This window comes from Pygoscelis adeliae, unplaced genomic scaffold (assembly GCF_000699105.1).
Source record: "Pygoscelis adeliae isolate BGI_AS28 unplaced genomic scaffold, ASM69910v1 Scaffold57, whole genome shotgun sequence".
Classification (NCBI taxonomy): domain Eukaryota; kingdom Metazoa; phylum Chordata; class Aves; order Sphenisciformes; family Spheniscidae; genus Pygoscelis; species Pygoscelis adeliae.
Genome location: NW_008825615.1, coordinates 8731161 through 8754278, shown reverse-complemented (window position 1 = coordinate 8754278; position 23118 = coordinate 8731161). Strand labels below are relative to the sequence as shown.

The 23118-nt window shown below is 38.7% G+C and overlaps 1 protein-coding gene across 1 annotated transcript in view; it reads right to left on the bottom strand.

The window, feature by feature from the left end:
• The window catches only part of COL9A1 (collagen, type IX, alpha 1), an 80537-nt gene that overhangs the window by 14483 nt on the left and 42936 nt on the right, over window positions 1-23118 (bottom strand). The window contains exons 26-31 of the mRNA XM_009333246.1: window positions 22270-22323; window positions 22111-22164; window positions 12672-12725; window positions 11842-11913; window positions 309-344; window positions 155-199 (exon numbers count right to left, since the gene is read on the bottom strand). Coding sequence (XP_009331521.1) covers window positions 155-199; window positions 309-344; window positions 11842-11913; window positions 12672-12725; window positions 22111-22164; window positions 22270-22323 — 315 coding nt within the window. The remainder of the gene's footprint in view (window positions 1-154; window positions 200-308; window positions 345-11841; window positions 11914-12671; window positions 12726-22110; window positions 22165-22269; window positions 22324-23118) is intronic.

Here is a 23118-nt window from a genome sequence, read left to right as displayed (position 1 = left end):
GGAACTGCTGTGCTCTGCAGTGCCCAGTTAGTATAAAACTGAAATGTGACTTTCAATGATCAAACCATATGCTTGAAGCACTCCAACAACACTTTAAAGTTTTCATTTACGACAACAAAATATTAGATAAGGTGAAGAGAAAATAACGCCTTACTAAGTCACCCTTTTCTCCTCCATCCCCTTCTGCTCCAGGTGCACCCTATATCAAAAAAAAGACAATACTGTCAGCCTTCAGATTTAGGCAACGTAATGTACTGCAGCATTTGGTAGTGTGACTTGAAAGTACCATGATCTCTAACATGACTTACTTGTTCACCCTTAGGTCCTGGTTCACCCACTGAACCCTAAAAGTTTAAAGAGAAAAATAAATAAATAAATAAATAAATTTCAGAATTTGAAACTGCAGGTTCAAAAGCATACTAAATTATCTTCAATCCTCCCTACCATCTAGCATGAATGCAAAAGACCTTCAAAGCTGCAAATTTTTAAGAATGACAATGAAAACACTCAAATCTTACTATATAATTAAGGTGCCAGACTGAAGGCAAGCAACAGCATGGAACATATAATCCACTGCCACACTGGATGGTACAGATTCTGACTGTGAAAGAGTAGTTCTCCTCTTTAGGTGGCAGATGCTCTTGCAGCTGCTACCACTCTGCTCTGCAAATTGGTTAGAAGTTATCAGTGAAAAATCCAGTAAGTGTATCACTTTTTCTAGCCCTATTAAGTATTCTGTATTGCTGTAGGTCATACCAGCCCTGCTAACGTGCGATAAGCACACTGACACATCCACAAGTTCAGTCACAATCTTGTCTTGCTTGCTGTTTAATTCTCAACGTTTCTTAGCAGAGCTGTCTCTAGAATTTTGATCATTACAGTCAAAGCTGAATGGCTTGTATCTTAAAGTCAATATTCCTTTTTTTTTTAAAATAATATTAATTATGTTTCATCTTAGAATACTGTAACCAAACATACAAGTGTGGATAGGCAGGAACCAAAAAGAGGAATAAATTAATGACCTGATTCATTTCAAACATATGTAATTTGTTTCTATAGTAAAAGTATTTCATCTGTAGAACAGTGTATTATTTAAGAAAACATTAGTATTTGTGTTTTGTTAGAAAAGCAATCACACCATCCTTAAATGTTGCAGTCTGTGCACATTCAAACATATACATTCCAAAAGAACTATAACTGTGCATATTTTTTTTTTCTAAAACAGACGGAGATACAGCGTTTTGTCTCCCATTTCAGAAATCCATTTAATTCATATCAGATATAGGCACACAAACCAGTGTAACATCTACAATTTAATGAGTTCAGATTTGTTCTCATGTTCCTGAGGACGAAGAGCCAATACTAAATTATCACAAAGCTAAGCAGTGTAAATCACAGACCTATTTAACATTCCAACTTTTTCAAACAACACTAAAACTATTTTGTCTGAAGTGTTCTCAAAATCGTGCCTTATTAAGGTTTTCCAAATTACTCACAAAAAAAGACATTGATTTCCAACCTAACATCATTTTGGGGGTTCTTTTTCTCCACTTACTCTTCTTTAGAGCAACAAAACTGCCAATAGATAAAGTTGAGGTGGAAGAAGCTTTTGCTTTTATGAAACTTGGCCTGTAATATTTATATCAGCAAAGATAAAAATCACAGCTGAAACTATCTGCATCTATTCTACATTGACTCTCAAAACTTCAATGGAGACAATAGGGTAAGATGTCAAAATATGAAAATATCCACTCTTTTAACATACTGCTTACCTATTTGTAAACATCCCTCTCAAACCATGCCCAGGAATTGTTTGCGAAACTGCCAGTAAGCATCAGCCAAAACTGTACTAGGGGCTACACTAACTATTTAACAATAAAAAGGATCATGTTCCAGTGCCAAGGTCTGGGTCTTGGCCTGGTGCTGTTTAATTTACTAACATAGACAGAACCAGAGTGGCTGAGGCCAATTCAAAATGTGTGAACCAGAAACAGTATAAGTAGTGAACACTGCATAACTACTCTGTAAGATTCACTGAAGCATGATCCATCATTGGAACACTGTTTTGTATTGCTATCTCTGCTATAATATGTCAGGTGTGTGACAGATGCACTCGACTCCTTGACCTTACTAGTGGCAGTCTGGTTCAGGCTCCAAAAGAAATAAAGGCCCAGGCCATAACCAGGCCAAGAACTTTTCGAGTTCCAATCTGTTCTCTGAAAACCCACACAGGAAGAGGGTGACATGGTGAGCATTGATGCATATGGGCTTGGAAACTGCAACACCGACCATGCAATTAACACATGAATAGCAGGTGCTTCTTCCAAGACTCATTTGTCAAGGAACAAAGTAAGTTGTGGGTACAAGGAGTCTCATGCTTACCTTTTCCATTGCACATAATTTGACTACAAGCCAACCACTTTATTCCATAAATAGGACAGCCTCGCGCATATATAATCCTTTAGACATAAACCGTTGACCAAGTCTGGGACTAGGATTGGTTCCAGCTGCATCTAGACTCCTCTCCGAGAAGGAGTTTAGAAAGCAAGGGGGTCCTTTCTGAACCTCATGACTCAACGGGAGGGTCTCCCAGACAGTTTTGTCTGACCCTGTCCTCTATGCAGTAGGTAATCAAGTGTACCTTGCCATTGACTCTTGTTAGACAACTGTTGCATTTACCGTTGAACTTTGTTAACTCACTGATTTCTATCAATAAAGTGTATTGTTGCTTCTGCCTTGCGAGTGAAGTGCAGTCTCGCTCCATCTGTGACAAATTGGGGTAGTCAGCAGGATGGCAAGTAGTATCACTGATTACTTACAGAAGCACAGAATAAGTCTGAGTCCCAAATTCTCAGAAGAATGGACTCGCAAACATTGGCATGACTGGGGTGCCATTGAAGGACAACTAAAATTAGCAAAAGGAAATGCTAAAGACAGTAAAGGGAATTATTTGTAATATATTAGGCACCTGCCTAGAAGTTGCCTGCCAGTATAGGAAATAGAGAGAAATGAGATCTAAGAGATGAAATAGAAGGCAGGAAGACAGCTGAGTTGTTACTGCCCTTACAGATTGAGCAGCTAGAGAAGCAGCTACAGTAAGAAAAGGAGAAAAAACAAAAGTTGGAAGAAAAGGTTGAGATGATGCTCATGTGGGTGCCACATCCCCCTGACCCCATGCAAATTAGGAAGCTAATAGTGTCCCCAGAGGATTGGGATGGTGATATTTGGGGTGAACTTTATGAGTACAATGAGGAAAACAATGCTCCTCTGTGTCCTGGTTTCGGCAGGGATAGAGTTAATTTCCTTCCTAGTAGCTGATACTGTGCTGTGTTTTGGATTTGGGATGAGAACATCCAATTTACAATTGGACTTCCTCTCAGAACTGCCCAAATATAAGGCTAGACCCATCACTAAAACAGAACACTCTGAAGAACTTCGGGGTGGTGCTCCGCAATATACTATACAAACCACTCCCTGGGATCCATTGCAATTGGCAAACTTACAAGAGAAATACAGCAGAAAGCCAGGTGAAACTGAAATTGAATATTCATGGTGCATCTGCCTGAGCGGCGGCAACCAAGTAATGTTAAGTGGAGATGAAGCAAACGGTTATTGGGATCTGGGAGTTTTCTTAAACCTAGAACCCGAGCCAGTGACTGAATCCCATTCTATCACCCGTAGGGTGGCTTATTGGGCTGGGGGAATAGGTGCCTTGGAGTAAGGTGAATCTTCTATAACTCCCATCCATTCCCTAAGCATGTCCTCCACTGCTGTCACAAAAGCCACCTGCATACAAGCTATGTACACACAGGGAGAACCTGGTGATACCCTGGATATCCGCCACGGTAGATTATGCAATATTAAAGCCACTAAATGAAGGAGGCACTTACATTTTGATTCCAGTTGGTCCTTGACAACAACTGGTGAAATTCCTGATAGATACAGGAGCACAAATTTCAATACGAACACAACAGGATGCCAAGAAATGGGGTGTGTGACCCAGACAGCAAAGAGTTAAAGTCACCAGGGTAAACAAAGCAAGTGTTACATGCCAAACCACGAAAATTAATTTATGGCTCCAGGCGAGAAGTGCATGTGGTCTACTTGCTTTGCGGTTAAAAAGCACAATGAAAATATTTTGGGTTTTGATGTTTTGACTAGACGAAACTGGCGCTTGCCAGACAGCAGCATGTAGTGCTTCAGTTCAAGTACCAATCCCAACCCCAGTAGAAATTGGGAAGCTACAGTACACATACACTGTGTAGCCCCTGCACTCCCTGATTTGAAAATCACCAGGGTATCACAGAATCCGATTTCTGCTGTGGCAGAAAATGGAATTTCTGGCATAATAGCAGTCTTGGAAAAACGGCACACTATTTCCAGAACCCACTCTCCATACAATTCACTAAACTGGCCAGTCCGAAAGCCGGATGGGACATGGCACCTGACAATAGATTATTGGCACCAAAATGCCAACACAGCTCCGCTAACGGCTGCAGTACACAGTATTGCAACTTTAACACCCACGCTACAAGCAGCCGCACACCCACGGATGGTGGTACAAGATGTGAAAGATATGTTCTTTATGGTCCCCTTGCAGGAAGAAGATAAAGAGAAATTTGCTTTTACTTGGGAAGGTATAAAATATATCTTTAACAGATTCCCACAGGGCTATAAACATTCACCTACGATTGCTCATGCTGCACTTGCTGAACTTTTACAGACAGTCTCACTTCCTCAGGATGTGAAACTGTACCAATATATAGGTGACATTCTGATTGGAGAGACTTCCCCTGAAAGAGAGGGGGAAGCAGCAGCAGCAGCGTGGCAAGCACCATACAAAGCAGAAGTTGAGGTTCCACCTGAAAAATGTCAAAGACCAAGCAGAGAAGTAAAATTTTTATGTACCTGGTGGATTGCAGATAGTGCAGCAATTCCACCGGACACCCTAAGTAAAATGGAACAATTGCAGAAGCCCCAATCTAAGAAAGAAATACAACAGCTTACAGGTACTTTAGGGTACCAGAGGAAACATGTACCTGGATTTTCTATCATTGCTCACCTACTGTACTCATTTTTATGAAAAGGAAAACCATGGAGATGGAAGCCAGAACATGAAGAGGCAGTCAAAACCCTAATACGGGAATTAAAGACTGGGCCCAGTACATCCCCATGACCGTATTATAGCAGAATGGGGTTTTGCAGAACATGGCACTTATTGAAATCTATTCCAAACTGGCTGAACAGGCCAAAAAGGCCTTTAATGTTTAGCTCAAATGCATTTAAAGAGACAGAACAGACATATTCCCAGTGGGAAAAGGGACCTTTGTCTTTAGTCCAAACAGTTAAACAAGTTGAGAAAATACACCAGGGACAGCCTAGAGGGCCATTTAATTTGCTAGAAACAGTTCTGAAAGGAACTACTCCCCCAGAAGGAATTGCACAGAAACCCACTATCAGGAAATTGTACGCCTACCTAATGGGAGTAGCAGACGAAATGCAATTGACTTAAGGACATACAAAAATTCCCACATTACAAATGCCTATAAACACACTGACCCATTAGCACTAAACCAGCCATTTAAACCTTCGCCAATTCTAAATGCACCTCCCCTCACTGAGAGAACACTGACTGAAGGCTATTGGTTTACCGATGCCTCAGCAAAGAGGGTAAAGGGTAGATGGCGGTCTGAGGCCACTGCATTAGACATTACCACGGTAAACAAGTAATAGAAGAAGGTGAAGGTAGTGCACAAGTAGAATTAAGGGCAATTGTTTTAGCAGCACAAAATGGAACAAAGGTAATCTATGTTGACTCCTATGCTGTGTGGGCAGGTGCCACTCAATGGCTTTGTCAAAAGGAAACCCTAAATTGGGCAGTAAATAGATCTCCAGTTTGGAGAACTGAAGATTGGCAATTATTATTAGATATAGCTAGATAAGCGCCATTTAAACTAGGATGGGTAAAAGCCCATGTAAAAAATGACCAGCCAGCTACAAAATGGAACCAACAAGTAGATGACTTAGCCAGAACTAGGGGAATAAAAACAGGAGACACGCCAAATCCCGAATGGTACTGACTGGGAGAATGGTTGTATCAGTAGGCCACGCAGCCCAAGAAGCACTTTATTTTGCAGCTCAAAGCTGAGGTTGGCCTCTGGACAGGAAAACATGTGAAATCATCCTTACAGAATGCCCCCAATGTAAACTGAAATTGCAAACATATCACCCTGCTAAAGCACAACCCCTACGTCTCAATAAAGGAAAAACCCTATGGTCAGTGAGGCAAATTGATGACATTGGACCCTTTAAACCCTCCCCGGGATATCAGTACATCCTCAGGGGAATAGAAGTTGCCTAACTATGGCAACTAAATGTCGGAAGGCTAATGGTCAGAACACCATCAGGGGATCATCCTCTTGGTTTTCAGGTCTACCGGCCCCTGATGTCATCCAAAGAGACAATGACTCACATTTCTCCAGCAAGGAAGTGCAGGAATGGGCAAAGCAGGAAGACATTCAATGGGTATTCCATATCCTTTACTATCCCCAATCAAATGGGATAGTAGAAAGAGAAATGGTCTATTAAAAAGGAGTCTTAAACCACACAAGCCCCACTGGGATGCTCGATTGCCTAAGGTGATTCACCAATTGAATAACCGATACGGACTAACAGGGAGCCCAGTCACTCGTGCATTCTTTCTGGCAGCACCTTAGGGAGCACCTCCATCAGATGTAAAAATGTACCCTATTGGCCCTTCAACCAGGGCAATCTGTTATGGTAGATTTACCACAAATTTGCACTGTCCCAATAACAGTAACAAAACCCTGTGGCCCTTTGGCCTGGGAAGCAAAAGACAGCAATGGAGCTAAACATCATATTAGCGCTAGGTGGACACACCCTAGCCACTAACTAGAATGGGTAACCAGTCCAGAAATATCTCACTGAGACTTGTATTGTTTTTTTCCTTTCAGGACGATAACAGGAATGATACTGGCACACCTCCCCTGGAGACCAGGCTAACCATTGAGGGATTGCTTATCCTTCTCACAGGAGTAATCATTGCCAGCATGAACCAAATTCATTCACACATCAGCAAGCCCAACACACAGGATGGAAACCTTGCAATTCTTTTGTTTATACTGATCAATACAGTAACTATAGTACATTCTGTGCCATACATGTTTAAAATTGATGGGAATACAGGAATAATGGGAAAACCAAGACAAAACCTAACAATGATAATCACTGGTAATCACAGCATGGTAAAAGCAAATAAAAGTCACCTTATTTTTGCTACACCAGGTGACAAAATCTCTATTGAATGTAATGTAACAAATTATTCAAAGGGAAACCCCTACGTGGTCATCAAAAGGACAAATCAAACTCAATCAAAAGCAGAGCAAACTGTTTCTCACACCCCAGTTGTATAATTAGTTTCCTCTTTAATGACACAACTATAGAAGCAGTATGCCTGTTGACAGATACACGGAAAGATAAAGGAAATGGACTATCCCTAGAGGTCATGCTAACACCTATTCCCAGCCCTCACACTACACCAACAGCTACCTCTACTGCCTATTAACCTACTCCCTATTTTATTACTCCCACAACCAACAAAACTACATATCCTGATTGCTGAAGTTGGACCCTATGCTATTAAATATACAGGCCAGCAACAAGTGCTATTTAATCCATCATGGTCCCTCAGATGAGTGGAACTATCAATGCAGGTTAGTATCTCTGCAGTTAAACCTACTTGCTCACCATTCCTAAATACATCCTATACAGGATGGTTAGCATGGTTGCATGGGCGAACCCTCACTTCTCCAAAATGAACATGGAGGAATGTGATGGGCGTTCTGGGGACAAGATTAGGAGAATTAAACAGCATAGACGCTGAAGTTTTAGCAAACAAATTAAGCTCAGCAACAAGTGATTTGCATAAACTAGAACATCCATTTTGATCTTCTTTGCTGGCACTGGGACCTAGTCAATGGTTTTACCTGATATATTGCCTAAATGGGAAAGAATTAATGAGAAGGACCACCAACTAATTGCAGACGCACTTGGCGTTGCCCAGAATAATGTCTCTCTAGCTCTTAGCTTTATCCAAGCTCAGTTATGGGTGCAATTTACTGTAGTGGCAATTATAAGGAAAGGCACTGAGATTCAAAAGCTAATTTGGAAAATGTGACTCAATTCAAAAGGGATTTCCAATCTTGGTGGTATCCAGTCAATCTCACTTATGACCCCACTGACAGTAAAGCCACAGCTTTTAACAATACGCAATGCTTCAGTATACACCATATACCCAATCATTGCGCTGGGATTAAGTCACAATGGAACTGTACTCTACCTATTAGAACATAGAACATAGCCCAACAAAACGGGAACAAATGGCAAACTGTTGATGTTGACAAATCCGTTGTACAGGAATAAAAAGGATTGATTTATGAAAGTAATACCAGTAATGCCCAAGACATTTGTCTTGACACCAAACAAAATGTTTGCCATTCATATTCAGCTCCTGTCACATCCCACCAATTGTTACAATCTAACTATACATTGTATCAAGTTTTATTATTCATTCCCCCATTGGGATGAATCTCACTTTGGTAAGAAAACTGTTGCAACGTGTCAACCTGTGTCAATTGCTAAAACGAATTCAAAACAACAGACAAAGAATCCTGATTACCATCTATCATGACACAGAGAAGATACATCACATCCTATAAAGAGTGAAGAAAGATGGAGAACATCACTGGTGGGAAACTCTCCTTGGATGCTCACCAACATCAACTGGAGCTTTGAATTTGATTTGTTTTGTTAGTCCTGACTTTATTGTGTTTATTGCTCATAATCATTCTGTATATCAAAGTTTGGCAAATAATGAAACAAATTGTGTTAATCCAACATGTAAAACATATGCAATCAACTGGTTCTGTATGTGCAATGGTATATAATTAGCATTAATTGTAATGCTTAAGCTAAGCAACGCATCAGATACTTGTACCCTTACCACTCACTGATTTGCAGTATGCCACATATTTATGACATAAAGGCAAGAGGTAACTGTACTAAAACACTGTTTTGTATTGCTATCTCTGCTATAATATGTCAGGTGTGTGACAGATGCACTCGACTCCTTGACCTTACTAGTGGCAGTCTGGTTCAGGCTCCAAAAGAAATAAAGGCCCAGGCCATAACCAGGCCAAGAACTTTTCGTGTTCCAATCTGTTCTCTGAAAACCCACACAGGAAGAGGGTGACATGGTGAGCATTGATGCATATGGGCTTGGAAACTGCAACACCGACCATGCAATTAACACATGAATAGCAGGTGCTTCTTCCAAGACTCATTTGTCAAGGAACAAAGTAAGTTGTGGGTACAAGGAGTCTCATGCCTACCTTCTCCATTGCACATAATTTGACTACAAGCCAACCACTTTATTCCATAAATAGGACAGCCTGAGTGAGCCTTTTTTGAGCTCTCCCTGCTAAGCAGCTGGCTGCATGGTGGTGATCTCCTCTTGAGCTGGGACACCTCGCAAGGTTACTCCTTGAGGCTGAGAGACCCCTTACCAACTGCAGATCTTTGGTAAGTGACTGACATTGTGCATAACCTTGTATTATAGTGCACGAAGATTTTGAGTTGGTAGCTTTGAATCATTACTGGTATAGTAATGATTCTGCAGTAAGGAATAGAGTGAACCTTGCCATCAAACTTTGTTAAGTCTCACTTTTACAACATCTTACTTCAATAAAACCACTTTTGCTGATACCTTTGGTGGTGGTTCTTTAAGCGGTCAAAATTGCCTGCACGTGACAAGGTGCCAGCAGATAGTACCCAATATCTAACAACTTTGGGATTAAGAATGACTACTGAATCACGTTTTTTTGTGACTTCTACTTGGCTTCCAGTTGCTGTTTATGTCAACTCTTATCAGGCATGTAAGGGCTTCACAACAGAACTTTATAGGATCCCTGTGTACAAAACCATGAAGTTTTGAAATCAGGAAGGGAAGAAAGGTTACTTCAGTCTGGAACTTATTGATACCAGTGGCTGACCCAAAGACTAAGGTTAACAGGCTACAGAGGTACCTATTTCCAAACCCTGACAAGGATGTTTGGCTCTGTATAAGACAGATGCAGTTGCAAGTTGAACAGGGTAGAAAAAGGATAAGAGTGGCACAATGCTCTCCAGGTTTCTGACTTGGAATACATACTGCAGATCAGTGCTACTGGCAACGCTGCAGCCATGTTAAGCCTGCCCCAGAAAATTCACTCCAGCCTCTACGCAACTGAAGAAAAAAAATGAATCAAGGATACAAATGGATCCAGTTGACACTTGTCTCAAAACAGGAAAGCTAAAAAGCGATCACAAGATGAGATAATTGCTAGCATAGCTTTTTGGACTTTACGGTCAGGTACTTTAAGCACAGGGCATTAAACTGACCCTAGGGTTTAAAAAAAGCTCCAGGCATAAGATACTGTCATCTGCCAGTTATATAAATGGAAACCTCCTGGGTGTAGCCTGAATCTCAATGGGTCTGTTTACAGCATCTACATTCTGCTCTTATCCTAGAGGTCCAGACCCTTTATACGGTAAATGAGAAAAATCAGGCATCTTTGGAGGGAGATTGTCAGCACTGCAATAAATACTAGTTATTTTCCTTCCAGATTTCCTTCCTCAGGTAGCTTCAATCTCCCTCTGAAGAAGTCTAAAGTATGAATCGTTACCAATCTAATACAAAGAGACTGCTTTATGTCAATACTTACATGTGACTAGAAATATATGTTCCTGATCTCAGCATTAAAAAAAGAAAAAATAAACAAAAACAAACATATGAAGAAATACCTCAACAACAAAGACTGTGTTAGAAACTTGTTTTTAAGTGCCTGAGCAGCTTTTAAAAACTGCCTAAAACAACTGCAAGCCCTATCTAGCCACCCTATGATGTATACTGGGAGCATACTAGGGGCAGGATTCCTCTGTTCAACTAAAGACATCTACAGCAGTGATATCTATGTCTCACTAACAGTTCTATACTTCCTTGATGGTCAGTGGAAAGTAAGAGGCACTTCAGAAGTGCAATTCATTTAATACTGAAGTAGGTGTATCAAGTAAGAAGGGTGAAACACAGTGTAGAACTGACTGTTTCTATAACAAAGATGTCCAAAGTTTGGTGAGTGAATTCCATCTTCTGTAGCCTCCCATAAGCAAGAGAAGATAAGGAACGTATTTTTTTTTATATACAGTCTTCACTGACATGTATTCAGCAAAGCAAGATATCCTCTGCAGGTATGTGAGATCCCCAGGGCCCAGTTCTTCCCTCCTAACAAAGTATTAGAAGAGGTACTTATATCCTGTAATTGTGCGTGTATGCATAGGTGTCTCAATAGCTGCATTTGCCTGTGCATTTCCATAGCAGGTCCTAAGACGTATGTAAAAGGCATTGTATCTACTATAGACCAGGGCTGAAGTTCCACAGCTCTTTAGTGACCAGAGACCCTGATTTACAATTTCAGATCTGGCCGAGTCAATGATTTACAATATGATTTAGGCCTTTAAATTATTCAAACTCAAAAAAAAGGAAATATTTACACCAGTAATCTCATTTCAGTCCCTTAAGTAACAGTGTCAAGGTTTTTCCTGTATATTTTATGAGCTACAATTATCTAATGGGCACCTAAAGCACCGCTTTCAAGCAATTAACAGATCTACATACAAAGCAAGAAACCAAACGTTGATTCATGTAAAAACTGCAAACACTGCTCAAATTATTGTATTTACTCCTGACATCAAACTGCAGTCTGTATGTATGAGTGCTTTTCTTACCCGGTCACCCTTACCACCAGGTAGGCCTGGAGGACCTGGCAGTCCAGGAAGTCCAATATCACCCTGGGGACCCTGTGAAAATAAGTCAAGGATGTAAACTTACACAATCTGTTTTAAAATGAGCAACTAAGGGTCATATCCTGACAAGAATATGGGGCAGAATCTTATTCCCAGAACAATCCTAACTTGATGAAAGAGGATTATCTGATGAAAATAGAGCTGATTCAAAATACAGCCCTTTAAACAGCATTTTATTATGATTTTATTGCTGACAAACACAACAGAAATGGCTTACAGGGCTTTCCACCCTCCAGTCCCTCGACAACAGTCTGGTTCCCTTAAAAATACTTCCTAAGATCTTGCACTCTGTGATTTGCGCATTCCTCTGTAACAGCAGGCTCTTTCAGCCAAAACCTCCCCAGCTATGCTTCTGACTGTTACTGTGTAAATAGTGCTGGAGCACTGGTAAAAGGTGGCATTCATAATCTGCTCCATTCATTAGTTTCACGTAGCTGTTAGCAGAAAGCCGGTCTTTCACTGCTCCTGTTACCCAAGTACACACAGCCCACACAGGAGTGTGCAACCCAGCTTTGCACATCACAGGATTTATGTTTTCTTAAACAGAAGAAAAAGTCCCACACATCTCCATATACTTTAAAACAGCATTTGCTAATATTAGTCACAGAGGACTGAAAAAGAAACTCAACAATCACTCGTTTCAACGTTATTTTCAGTTCCCTGCGTGGATAAATGGGTAAGTGTAGTTCCAGATGATACCATAGCTCCTTGAAAGTAAACATGAACACTGAATATGGAAATAAACTGCTTACCCATTTCCCTGGTAAACCTGGAGGACCCGCAGGACCTGGCTCCCCTCTGCTACCCTTATAGGAAATAGAAGGACATCATTACTTCCTGAAATATTTCCTGTGAACAGGGACTAAAATATAATTTTTTTTCTTAATGTTTTGTGAATTACACTACTTAGCAATTGGTTTTAATCAAGATTTCTGTTTCTTAGTGCAAAAATATCACATGCATTAAAAATAGTGAAACTTCCTAACATTTTTAGTTAACAATGGCATACAATATTTAGTTGGCATTAAATGATTCAACTAATTCATTCTGCTGAGTGATTATGCACAATCAAGTCCCCTTCATGGGATCGCACCTTAGAGTTACCTGTCAGGAACACATTTACTTCACTAAGACAACTCTGACGCGTATGCTTAGTTTTAGGCTTTTGCTTAGTTTCACCAACTGAACTCCCACATTAATCACATACTTAAAAGCTCATGATCCCACATGTACAATGGACAAATGTGAAAAGTGTGTGCAGAAGTCATGCTTAACAAACTCATTTAGGTTAAAAAAAAAAGTCTAGATTGTTAATGGGAAGGGTAACCTTTAAAAATCCCCATTCATAATAGTGATAAGTATAAATATGCTTTTTTCTGGATTTTTACTTTATATGTTCACTTCAGATATGTTCATCCATTCAGATCATCATATTCACATTAGTGTTATAACTCTATCTCTTAATGCAGCCATTTGAATGCATACTCTGGGTAAACCTGACATTGAGTCAAATTTTCAAAGATTTTATACAATTTTCAAACTAAAGTATCTTTCTCAAAAGGGTTTTGTCTCTTATGATTAAACCTTTCACAATAGCTCAATAAGTTTTGTACATTTACTCTCACCTGTACAGATAAATACAAACACTGTCCCAACACAAGCCTAAGTCTCATTTGAGAAACTTCTCTTACTTCCACAGCGTGAATACATAAGGGGTACTTGCTATAAAAGCATGATATAGCATTTAAGATAATAAAATACCAAGAATTGAAGTTATTAGATATGTAAGTTGAAAACCTGCTATATATAACTTAGAAAAGTTTGGATATAACCAGATCTAAGCATTCTAATGCTGTATACAACAGATAATTTTAAATATAGATATTTTCTTCATAATTAGAAGAATATTGTGAAATATTGTGACATACTGAACAATAAAAGGAGATGGCAGACATGGCCTTTTACACCAGGTTATAAATGCAATGACAACTTCTCACACAAGCTTAGGAAAACTAACTCTACAATTCAAGAAATAATTAGGTATCCCGGAGAGATCACAGAACCAAACATAAATAGACTTTTCAATTCATTTCCTTCAAAATATCCTATGCTGTTAAAATCACTATCCTTTTAAAGCACTTTCTATAATTTCTAGAAGCTTTTTCATGTTAAAGAAAAAGAAAATAAGAAAAAAAAAATCACCTTCATCTTACAACCCAGAAGATGCATTAACTTTTTTGAAAATCTGTTATTTAATCACATAATTCTGTACTACATCTCTGACCTGGAATAGTACTACATTTCTGATGCAGGAAAGAGAAGGATTAAAATTATGATCAGTATTAGAAACTTGTCTCTTCATATATGTCATAACATTCATATCTGATTGCCCTACAGCTATAAAACAAAAGCAATGTCACCTTCCATACAGTAAAAATAATATAATAAACCTCTTAAACACATCAAAGGTTCTGTTGGTCATACAGAATGCAAGAAAAATCTTCCATTTTATTTTAAATGCAAAAAACCTCTTTTGTCAATTATACACTACAGGCACTTTTTCAAACACCAATGCTTTCTAAGGTTGTAAAAAAGAAGGTTAGTATACAGAAGACTGGAATACAAAAGGATAGTATTTCCCATAAACACTGACATTATGTCTGTAAGGACAGATTACTTCAAACTAAGGGCCACCACTACAAGATCTGCAGAAGTGTTTTAGCGGGTAAGAGGAGAACTGTAACCCAAACAACAATCAGGAATCCCATTGCTCCATGGCATTATTTAAAAGACTGTGAAGCTTCATCCAAGTTACACCTGACTGAAACGACCCTGGGATAGGATTTACATTGAGCTAGTTACTCTTGGTTCCCTTCATAGGGGATGAAGAAAAAAAAAGCATCTTGAAATGTCCTCATGTAAACATTTTAAATACATCGCCAGTCATGTACTAGAAGCATCTACATTTTCCCCACAGCCTATAAGAGGGTTTCTGTAATAACTGGTTCAGGTGTTGACATCTGTACTTGGTCAGATGAAACCTCCCTCTGTGCTCTAAGTTACTCATAGGCAATAATCAGAACAGAAGGTAGTCTGGCCATGTCCTCAGCCTACCTTTCTTACATGGCCGCCCTATATATAACAGGCCACTCACAAATCAATGGGCATGTTGCACTGGTTTTCACAAAAATAAAAAAAAAAAAAAAAAAGACCAGAATCTGTATGTTTTATGCACTTTTGACACACTTCAAAATTCTTACTTTTCCTAGAGGTGGAATGCTTGAAGAGGGAAAGTAGCTGCTCTGGTTTAGCGTGAGCTGGGACAGATTGGCTTGCACCCATGCTGGTAAACGTTCCTGGCCTACAATGAAGGGAGGCAGCATGCGGACTCCCACTGCAAATGGCCCCTGAAGTACTCTAAAACTTGGCCACTGCCTAAAGATTGTTTCAGTCAATGATGTTAGACAGTGTGGACCAAAAGCATGTCCAGGACTGCTCCAGTACTTTAACAGTACAAATAATTGATTTCTGTTGAGTATACTATCGCTTAGCATGTGACTGCTACTGAGGATAAGGTCATTCTCTCAAAGGACGGCAAGGCACCTGTGAAATGGTAGGGTGTGACTTGGTGGTACAGCACCACAATACTGAACAATACCAGGATGCAGCCCTTCCGCAGCTGATATGCTAGACTGTGGTTACAACAAAATCTACCTTCCCTTTGTTCCAAGGGAGGATTGCTGGACCACTCAATACATTTAAATGAAGATGTAATGTCTCTCTCACAGTTCTGTTAGATCTATATTTAGCCTTTGAATGTAACGTACGTAAGGGGATGTTACAGGATCCACAGCAGACCTTCCTTTAGGTTGTCTAAGGATATTGTTGAGGATGGTTTTCATCCTCACTGAAATTTTGAAGACTTTATTCCTTTGTAGAATTCCCACAAGCCATTACAGAATGCATTCTCACACTAAAACAGTTTCTTTCACTGGTTTATTGATTTCATGTTGACCAATTGATCCTGTTAAGGATGCTTCTGTTAGCAGAACAATAATAAGAATGAGAATATTCCCCAGGTAATTTGCATCTCACTTAGCTGCTCAGATAATGGAAACACTAATTACAATATCTTGACAGGTAATTCACAGTGTATACTGCAATAAACTCTCCTCTTCTTAAGAATTTTGTTTTTATAATACATATCATACCAGTTTTTAGTATATTCAATAGCAGTGCCATATAGAATTAAATCTGCACAGAATAAAAAAGAATAAACAAAGTACATGTTACAATGAATTTTCTTTAAACTTAGTATTCTGAAGTCTTTTGCACAAGGTAACCCACTTATCAATTATATGCTTGTGAGACTTTAACTTATCATAATTTTTTTTCATCCAAAATCTCAGAGGAATTCTTAATTTAGGTTCAAGGATTTATCCATGGAAGCATTAACAGGACTCTTCCTTTGACCTTCAGTACAGTACTAAAAAGCATCCAAAAATATAAATTATTATTTGCTAGAAGAGTAAATATACAGCAAGCTTTCTCTGAGATTTTAAATGCACCTTTGCACCTTTCTCAGAGTAATAATTAAATTGTACTGCTCAGGATAATGGTAAGAGATAGGTGTAGCATGAAATGTACCTTCCTCTTAAGTGTCATGCTTTGGGCACAAGCAGCAACCTAACAGTTGCCATTCTTTTCAAGGGTGATACTGTGGCCAAGTATAAAGGACAGAGACCCTTCATACCGGCTGCATCTATAGTGTTAAGTGAAGTCTAGGACAGCTTTAGTACACTAACTCCATAATAAATGTATTTTTTACCCAGGTTACTGTCTACACTGCTTAGGAGAAGCCAAGACAGATTGGGATATCTGCTGACATCCAGAGGTCTAGCATGCCCAAAAGTCAAAGGAAGCTGTTGTTGGAGGTGGAGGGGTAAAGAGTGAGGTAGCAGACAGGAATCTGACCATGCAGTTTGGAAAGACGGGGTGGATAGTATGAGAACTGGAGAGGCTTGGAGATACTAATCAGGTTTGGCTGGGATACGTAGTCTGTGAGTGAGAGAGGAGAAAGTGCTACCTGTACAAACCATGCTGCAGAATTGTGCAAGGTCAGAAAGTTTAGTTATATCCATCTAGAGGCTTAGGTTTACTGGATAAAAAGCATGCCTGGCAGGATGGAAATTGTTCTTTTGACTCTGCTATAGATTGTGCAATGCTAACCCCTTTAGCTGTATCTTAAATGTAAACTATGACTCACCACTTGTGGAACACCTCTGAAATTATATATATAAAACATGTCCACTAATACCTAAACATATCATATAAACTGAGGGAAGGACATTTCATCCTGTCACACTACCAACACCACTCCACCAATACCAGCTATGGAAAACGACCCATTATTTCAGTTGGAGTCATGTAAAAAGAATATGATAGAAAAACTACATTTTCATTATAATTGTTAGGGTAACCAAAGATACATTTCAGGGTAGGTAAGACAAAAATATCTTTAAAAGACTCAGAAAATTATTTAGCTGAAGTAATTTAAGATGCTGAAAACAGTATTCTTATCTAACCTTAGGTTGTCTGACATTTTAGTACCAAATCCAAGGAACTCTCCAGGCTCCCTCTTTATAATGAGCAGAGAGACAAAGGCACCTCCAGAGACCAAGTCAGCCCAACCCAACCTGACCCCTCCAGAAGTCTCTCAGAGTGGGGCTACGGTATCAAATCTTAGGCAGCTAGATACTTAACCTCTGTTGTTAATGTTAGGAAAACATATACTGCATCCTAAATCCTTAACAATATATATATATATGCTGGCCTGCATATACATCAAGAGTTTGCTCGATTTGCTAGGCAAGTATTGAACTTTAAGTTAAATGGTTACTTAAATGTTCCAAGCACTCTTTTCACTGCAAAAACCACAGGATGGGATACATGTTCTCCAAATGTTAGCAATTTAAAGGTTAAACAGCTGAAGAAACACAAGGGATGAAAAAAGCAGGGGCAGGGGTCAGTATTTTCTGCAGACACAATATGAAAAATTAAATCTTACTAAATCTCAGCAAATAGGAAAGAAAATGGTTAAGCAGCTTAGGGAGCATGGCTAAATTCCACTGATTAGGAATGACACTCCGATGTTTGAGAATTGCTTCCTTTGGGCCACCTGCCATGATGACTGGCTTAGAAAGGTTTAAATCACAAATGAGTTTGGTAATTACTTGGATTGGCTAGCATAATATAAGGCAAACATAAGGTTAACTGACAAAGCAATTAGAGTGGAATGGAGAATATGTTTGATTTAGAAACAAAAGACAAAATTTTCATGTTCCTCCAGTTGTTTTTCTTTTTTACTGAACAGATGAATAGTAAACTAAATAAACAAAAGTAAAACTTTTTTTTCCTCTCAGGTGCCAACTTAAGTTTTCTAAGGAAAAGCAATGATAGACTAAAATGGTACTTTTGAAAGTAATCTTCTCCTAGGGAGATTTGTCCGAGTCTCCCAACACATGAGTTTGCCTATTTTTAATTAGAGCTAGTTATCGTGTTTTCAACCATTTAATATCTTCCCTGTGAAATTGTAAAAGGCAAAAGGCCAAAATTTTAATCCGCCGCTTAGTAACAATACAGTTCCAACTTCATTCCAACAATTGTTTAATAATGAAAATAACATAGAAATAACATGGTTTATGCCAGAGGATGCTACAGGCTATTTGGTAAACAGTATAGAAGTATTAATTTGTCCCACAAAGTCAATGATGATTGCTTAATAGCACTTCATTGTGCAACTCCTTCAAAAAACTACACACTAGTTGAAGTGAAAATTTTTTCCTCAAAAAGATGTCTTTTGCAAGTAGCTAAAGCTGAAAAGTCAGGCAATTTTTTAATATAACACAAATATAGGCATGTTATTTTTCCCTAGTGCAGATACCAGCCTGCTGTCCATACTAGCAGAGTCCTGTACTTGTTATCCCCCATGAACCTTCACTGGACATCCTTTCCTCTACAGTTCTGACCCTCCTGGAGCTACCAGCCATGCTGTCTTTCCCAAGTAGTGACGTGAAAAACAGGGGTAAGTGAAATGGGAAAGTGAAGAGGATCTCTCATGTGGCTGCTGCCATGCAGCAGTACATTAAGGGGCTGAAGTTCTCCATATCCTGCAAAACGTCAAGGTTTTTTCCAACTCCAAGGAAGAAGCCCAGCCCCTCTTGACTTCTACCTGAGTCTTCTATTACCAACAGTGAAATGGAACAAAGGGTAAAGGAGAAAGAAAAGAACTGAGGTGAGTGCTAAAGAGGATAATCTAAAACAGGAAGGAAAAGGACAAGAAAAATACCTGAATAGTAACCATAAAATCCTCAGGCTTTGAAAGTGTTTGGTTACAAAACTTTGGTCAAAAAGTATCAAATGTTAAAGTTGTGAGAAAATTTCAAAATCTGAAAAGAATACAAAAATATTCACAAGAAAAAATATCTTTAGAGCAATTATAAAAGCTTTTCTCAAATTATTTTCAAAATTACTAGTTTTAGAAGTTTGAAAATCATGGCGTGTAGAATTATTTAACTGGCAGATTTTTTTTTCCTGGAAATGTAAGGGCAGAGTCCTAAAAGCTGAGGCTCAAATATATCTACTGTATGTACATGCTGAAGAAGAAAGAGAAAACACTCTTTATTCTGCCCTGAAAATAAATACAAACTCAACTTGGACCAAAGCTCACTGAGATTCAATAATCCAACCCTGTGTCCTTCCTGAACAAAAAATCCTGATCATTCCAGTTTTTTGTGTAGAAGTAATGTTTTTTCCAGTGTTCCCAAAAAGAAAACAGAAGGCCATTCCAGTCATATGCTGCCTGTAGTCTTGAGCAGAAGGAAGATAAACATAGTTTATTCAAGGCTTTTTATAGCTTTAAAGGAACTATAGATGAGAAATAGATTACTGTTTAATGTTCTACATGCAAACTTAATTATCAATACTTTACTTCCTTTCTCCATTTTGTATTGACCAAAAGTTTTTTTCTTTCTATGCTTTTGTTCTAATATTCACATTTTCCAAAATGAGTGCACTTTGTAAAGACAGAGAAAATAAAGGCAAGATATCCAGATGTCTTGCTGGTTCATTGTATTTAATCTGCATTAAGTATTTTTGTCCGACTACAGGGTTACTAATAATTAACCTTGCATGTCAACTCCTGTTCTATGGACTGCTGATTTTGTAAATTCATGTTCACATTGAAAGGATTAAAAGCATAGTTTAACAGATTACAGTGCATTATCAGAGTGGGCAATTGCTTTGGTCTGATTCAATTATAATTCTTATTCCTGTTACAAGTACACAAAATATCAGCTCAAGAAGAACAGGACTGAAAACTTTTTCTAGTGCACCCTGCACTTTTAAACACAAACAACAAAAATAAATGTTTGCAAGCTGGGTATATGGGAGGCTGAAGATACCTGTATTTCATCCTAGTAAGTATATGCTCATACAATCTCCTTTTTATATCATTCATAGGTAGCTGTGGACACAGCACTCATACAAAGATTCAGTCTAAAATAAATGTGATCTCATGAATTAATGCATCCACCACACAAGAACGCAAACCACAGAAGAAAACGGAAAAAAATTAAATCTGTCACTTGTCTGACTGCTGCTGTGTGTTTAAGAGTTAATTCAGAGAAGATACTCCTGACCCATGAAATATCCTTACAAATATATCCCTATCAGTAACTCTCTAAGCCTCTATGAGAACAACCCTACAACTGCATGAGTAAAACTCTTACGCCACTGTACGGTAGCAGAAGCTCAGAAAATTCCAGGAAAGTATCCCTAGGGTATCAGTGGCAAGAGAGAAGCTGGCAAAGCAATTGGTTACAGAGCCTGGAGCCTTGTCAATGTCATCAGGCTGAATTTTGCTATATGAAGATTTTCTTCAAATCACTGGCCATCTCATCCCTCACAGAAGGATTAACAGCAAAGGGAAATTAGATCATCCTTATGTAACTTCAATCCATGCCAGGTCCACTCTAGAGGCTATCGGAAATCTGTACCCAGCAGACTCTCTAGTACCCCAAGCATGCCTCAGGAACAGTTGTCCTTTGTCTTCAAAACTGGGCCTTAGCAAATGCCATCAGTTCACTTTCCTTAACACATTTATTTCCTGCAGTGAGCTACCTGCCCAACAATGATTTTTCCAGTCTTCCGAATCTTTCTAGTGTTAAGAAAAATCTCCAGTGGAAGAAACTACATCAGTGTTCCCAAGCAAATGCTATACTTCACATCACTATAGCTACATTCATAATACCAACCAGAAAGGGCCAAGGCACAGGCCCAAGCAGCATCCCACCATCATCCATGATAAATGGTTAGCATGCTTTTGTCTCAGGCGAACTGGACTTACCCAGATAATGCCCAAGAACAGTTTTGGGAACACTGGCAAGAGACTGTTCCCAACATGCAACTTGACTCCTCTTAGACATGAGGGTGTGTTAAGAGAGTTTAGCAGTATGAAGACAAACCGTGCCAGTTGACCAAGGGGGCTGAGGACAATCTCTAGCCATTTTCTTTACTAGGTAGGACAGACAGCTACCTTTCCTTCATACCTTGCCTCACTCTTCACATTATGTGCATTAGAAATAGGTCCTAGCCAAAAAAATTCGTGTTCTGAATACTTAGTCCAAAGTTCAAAACCTTGTGATATACAGCTAAGCCTTGTAATATATAGCACAAGCTTCTTTAAGAGGCTGAAACAGTTAAAGAAAACAGCAAGTGATCTACTGACAGCTAGTGAATTTAAGCTTTTCAACACCAGTTGTGGGAGTTGACTGTTGCAGTGGAAGAACAGGAGTTTGGTTCCAGCTTTTTGTCACAAACCACCCTCATTCCCTCTGTTTGGGCTTTTACTCAGAATATTTAAAAACAAAGACCAGAAGAATATAAACAAAGGTTTAAGATTTAGTTTATCACCAAAGCCAGAAACAGTCATAGGACATGTGCTTCTGGATTTCTCTATGTGATGATGCACATCCACCTGGTACAGAAGCGGGTTAAAGAACACCTAGTATATACCTTAAAAATTAGCACTTGTACTGCATAATATTTTTACCTCATGGTTAGCTTCAGCAACCATAACTTGAGACACTGGAATATTACATACGGTCAGTTAGAAATTTATTCAATACTTACTGGTGGTCCCCGGGGACCTGTTGGACCCACTTCTCCCTCTGGACCCTGTTCACCCTGTTTTGGGGATAGGAAGAATGCAACAAATTTGAAAAGTGATTTTTTACACAATGCAAAACTTTTCATTTTTCTAGACCTTTTGAATAAGATTAATGATCTTACCTGTTTACCAGAATTTCCCATCAAACCTGGCACCCCAGGGGGACCTCTATTACCCTGTTGAACAAAAGATGAAAAATATTAGTCAAGCCAATGGTTTACTGTTCCATTTTAAAATAAAAAAGGAAATCAATAAGGTCTAAAAAAAAAAAAAAAAAAATCAGCCTGTATTCATTTTTTAACTTCCACCTTTATTTTGGTTTTCATTTAACTTTCACCTAATTCCTTCTATCTAATTTTTCAAAAGTCAGATTTCAGTTCTTTTGTTGTTTACGTACTGAGAAATCCCAAATAGACTTGATTGCTGCTCTCAAATCACAGAAGGAAAATATCATTCCATGTAATTTCAGAAGAAATTCACATCTCAATCTAGTTTTCTTTTTCAATTACTTAAAACTAAACATTATTGTCTGAAACATTCCATAGCCTCGATCATACAATACTTTTTTAAACTTAATTGGAATTACTGCTGCAATTTGGTGGTATGTAAATAGAGATGACGGTCTCTGTGACTCAATAAACTTAGGGCAGATATAAATATTATTCTTATTACGAGATCCCTCATCTCAAACTGTAGTAAGGTACCCATGTCACATGCCTCCTCTAGCAATGACTTCCACAAATTTAAAAGGAAATGGCCTTTTTTAGGTATTCTTTAATGCCTGGAATCATGAAAACCATTTCATGTAGCAGAAGAATCATGAAAAAGCACAGGACTAGAGTTGATAAAAGAATATATTTAATTCTTTCAACCAAAGGCTTGTCTCTTACCACAACAGAAAGTTAATATAATTTCACTGAATACTTTAGAACTTGATAAGCACAAATACAGTTTTACAAGAAAGTCAATAC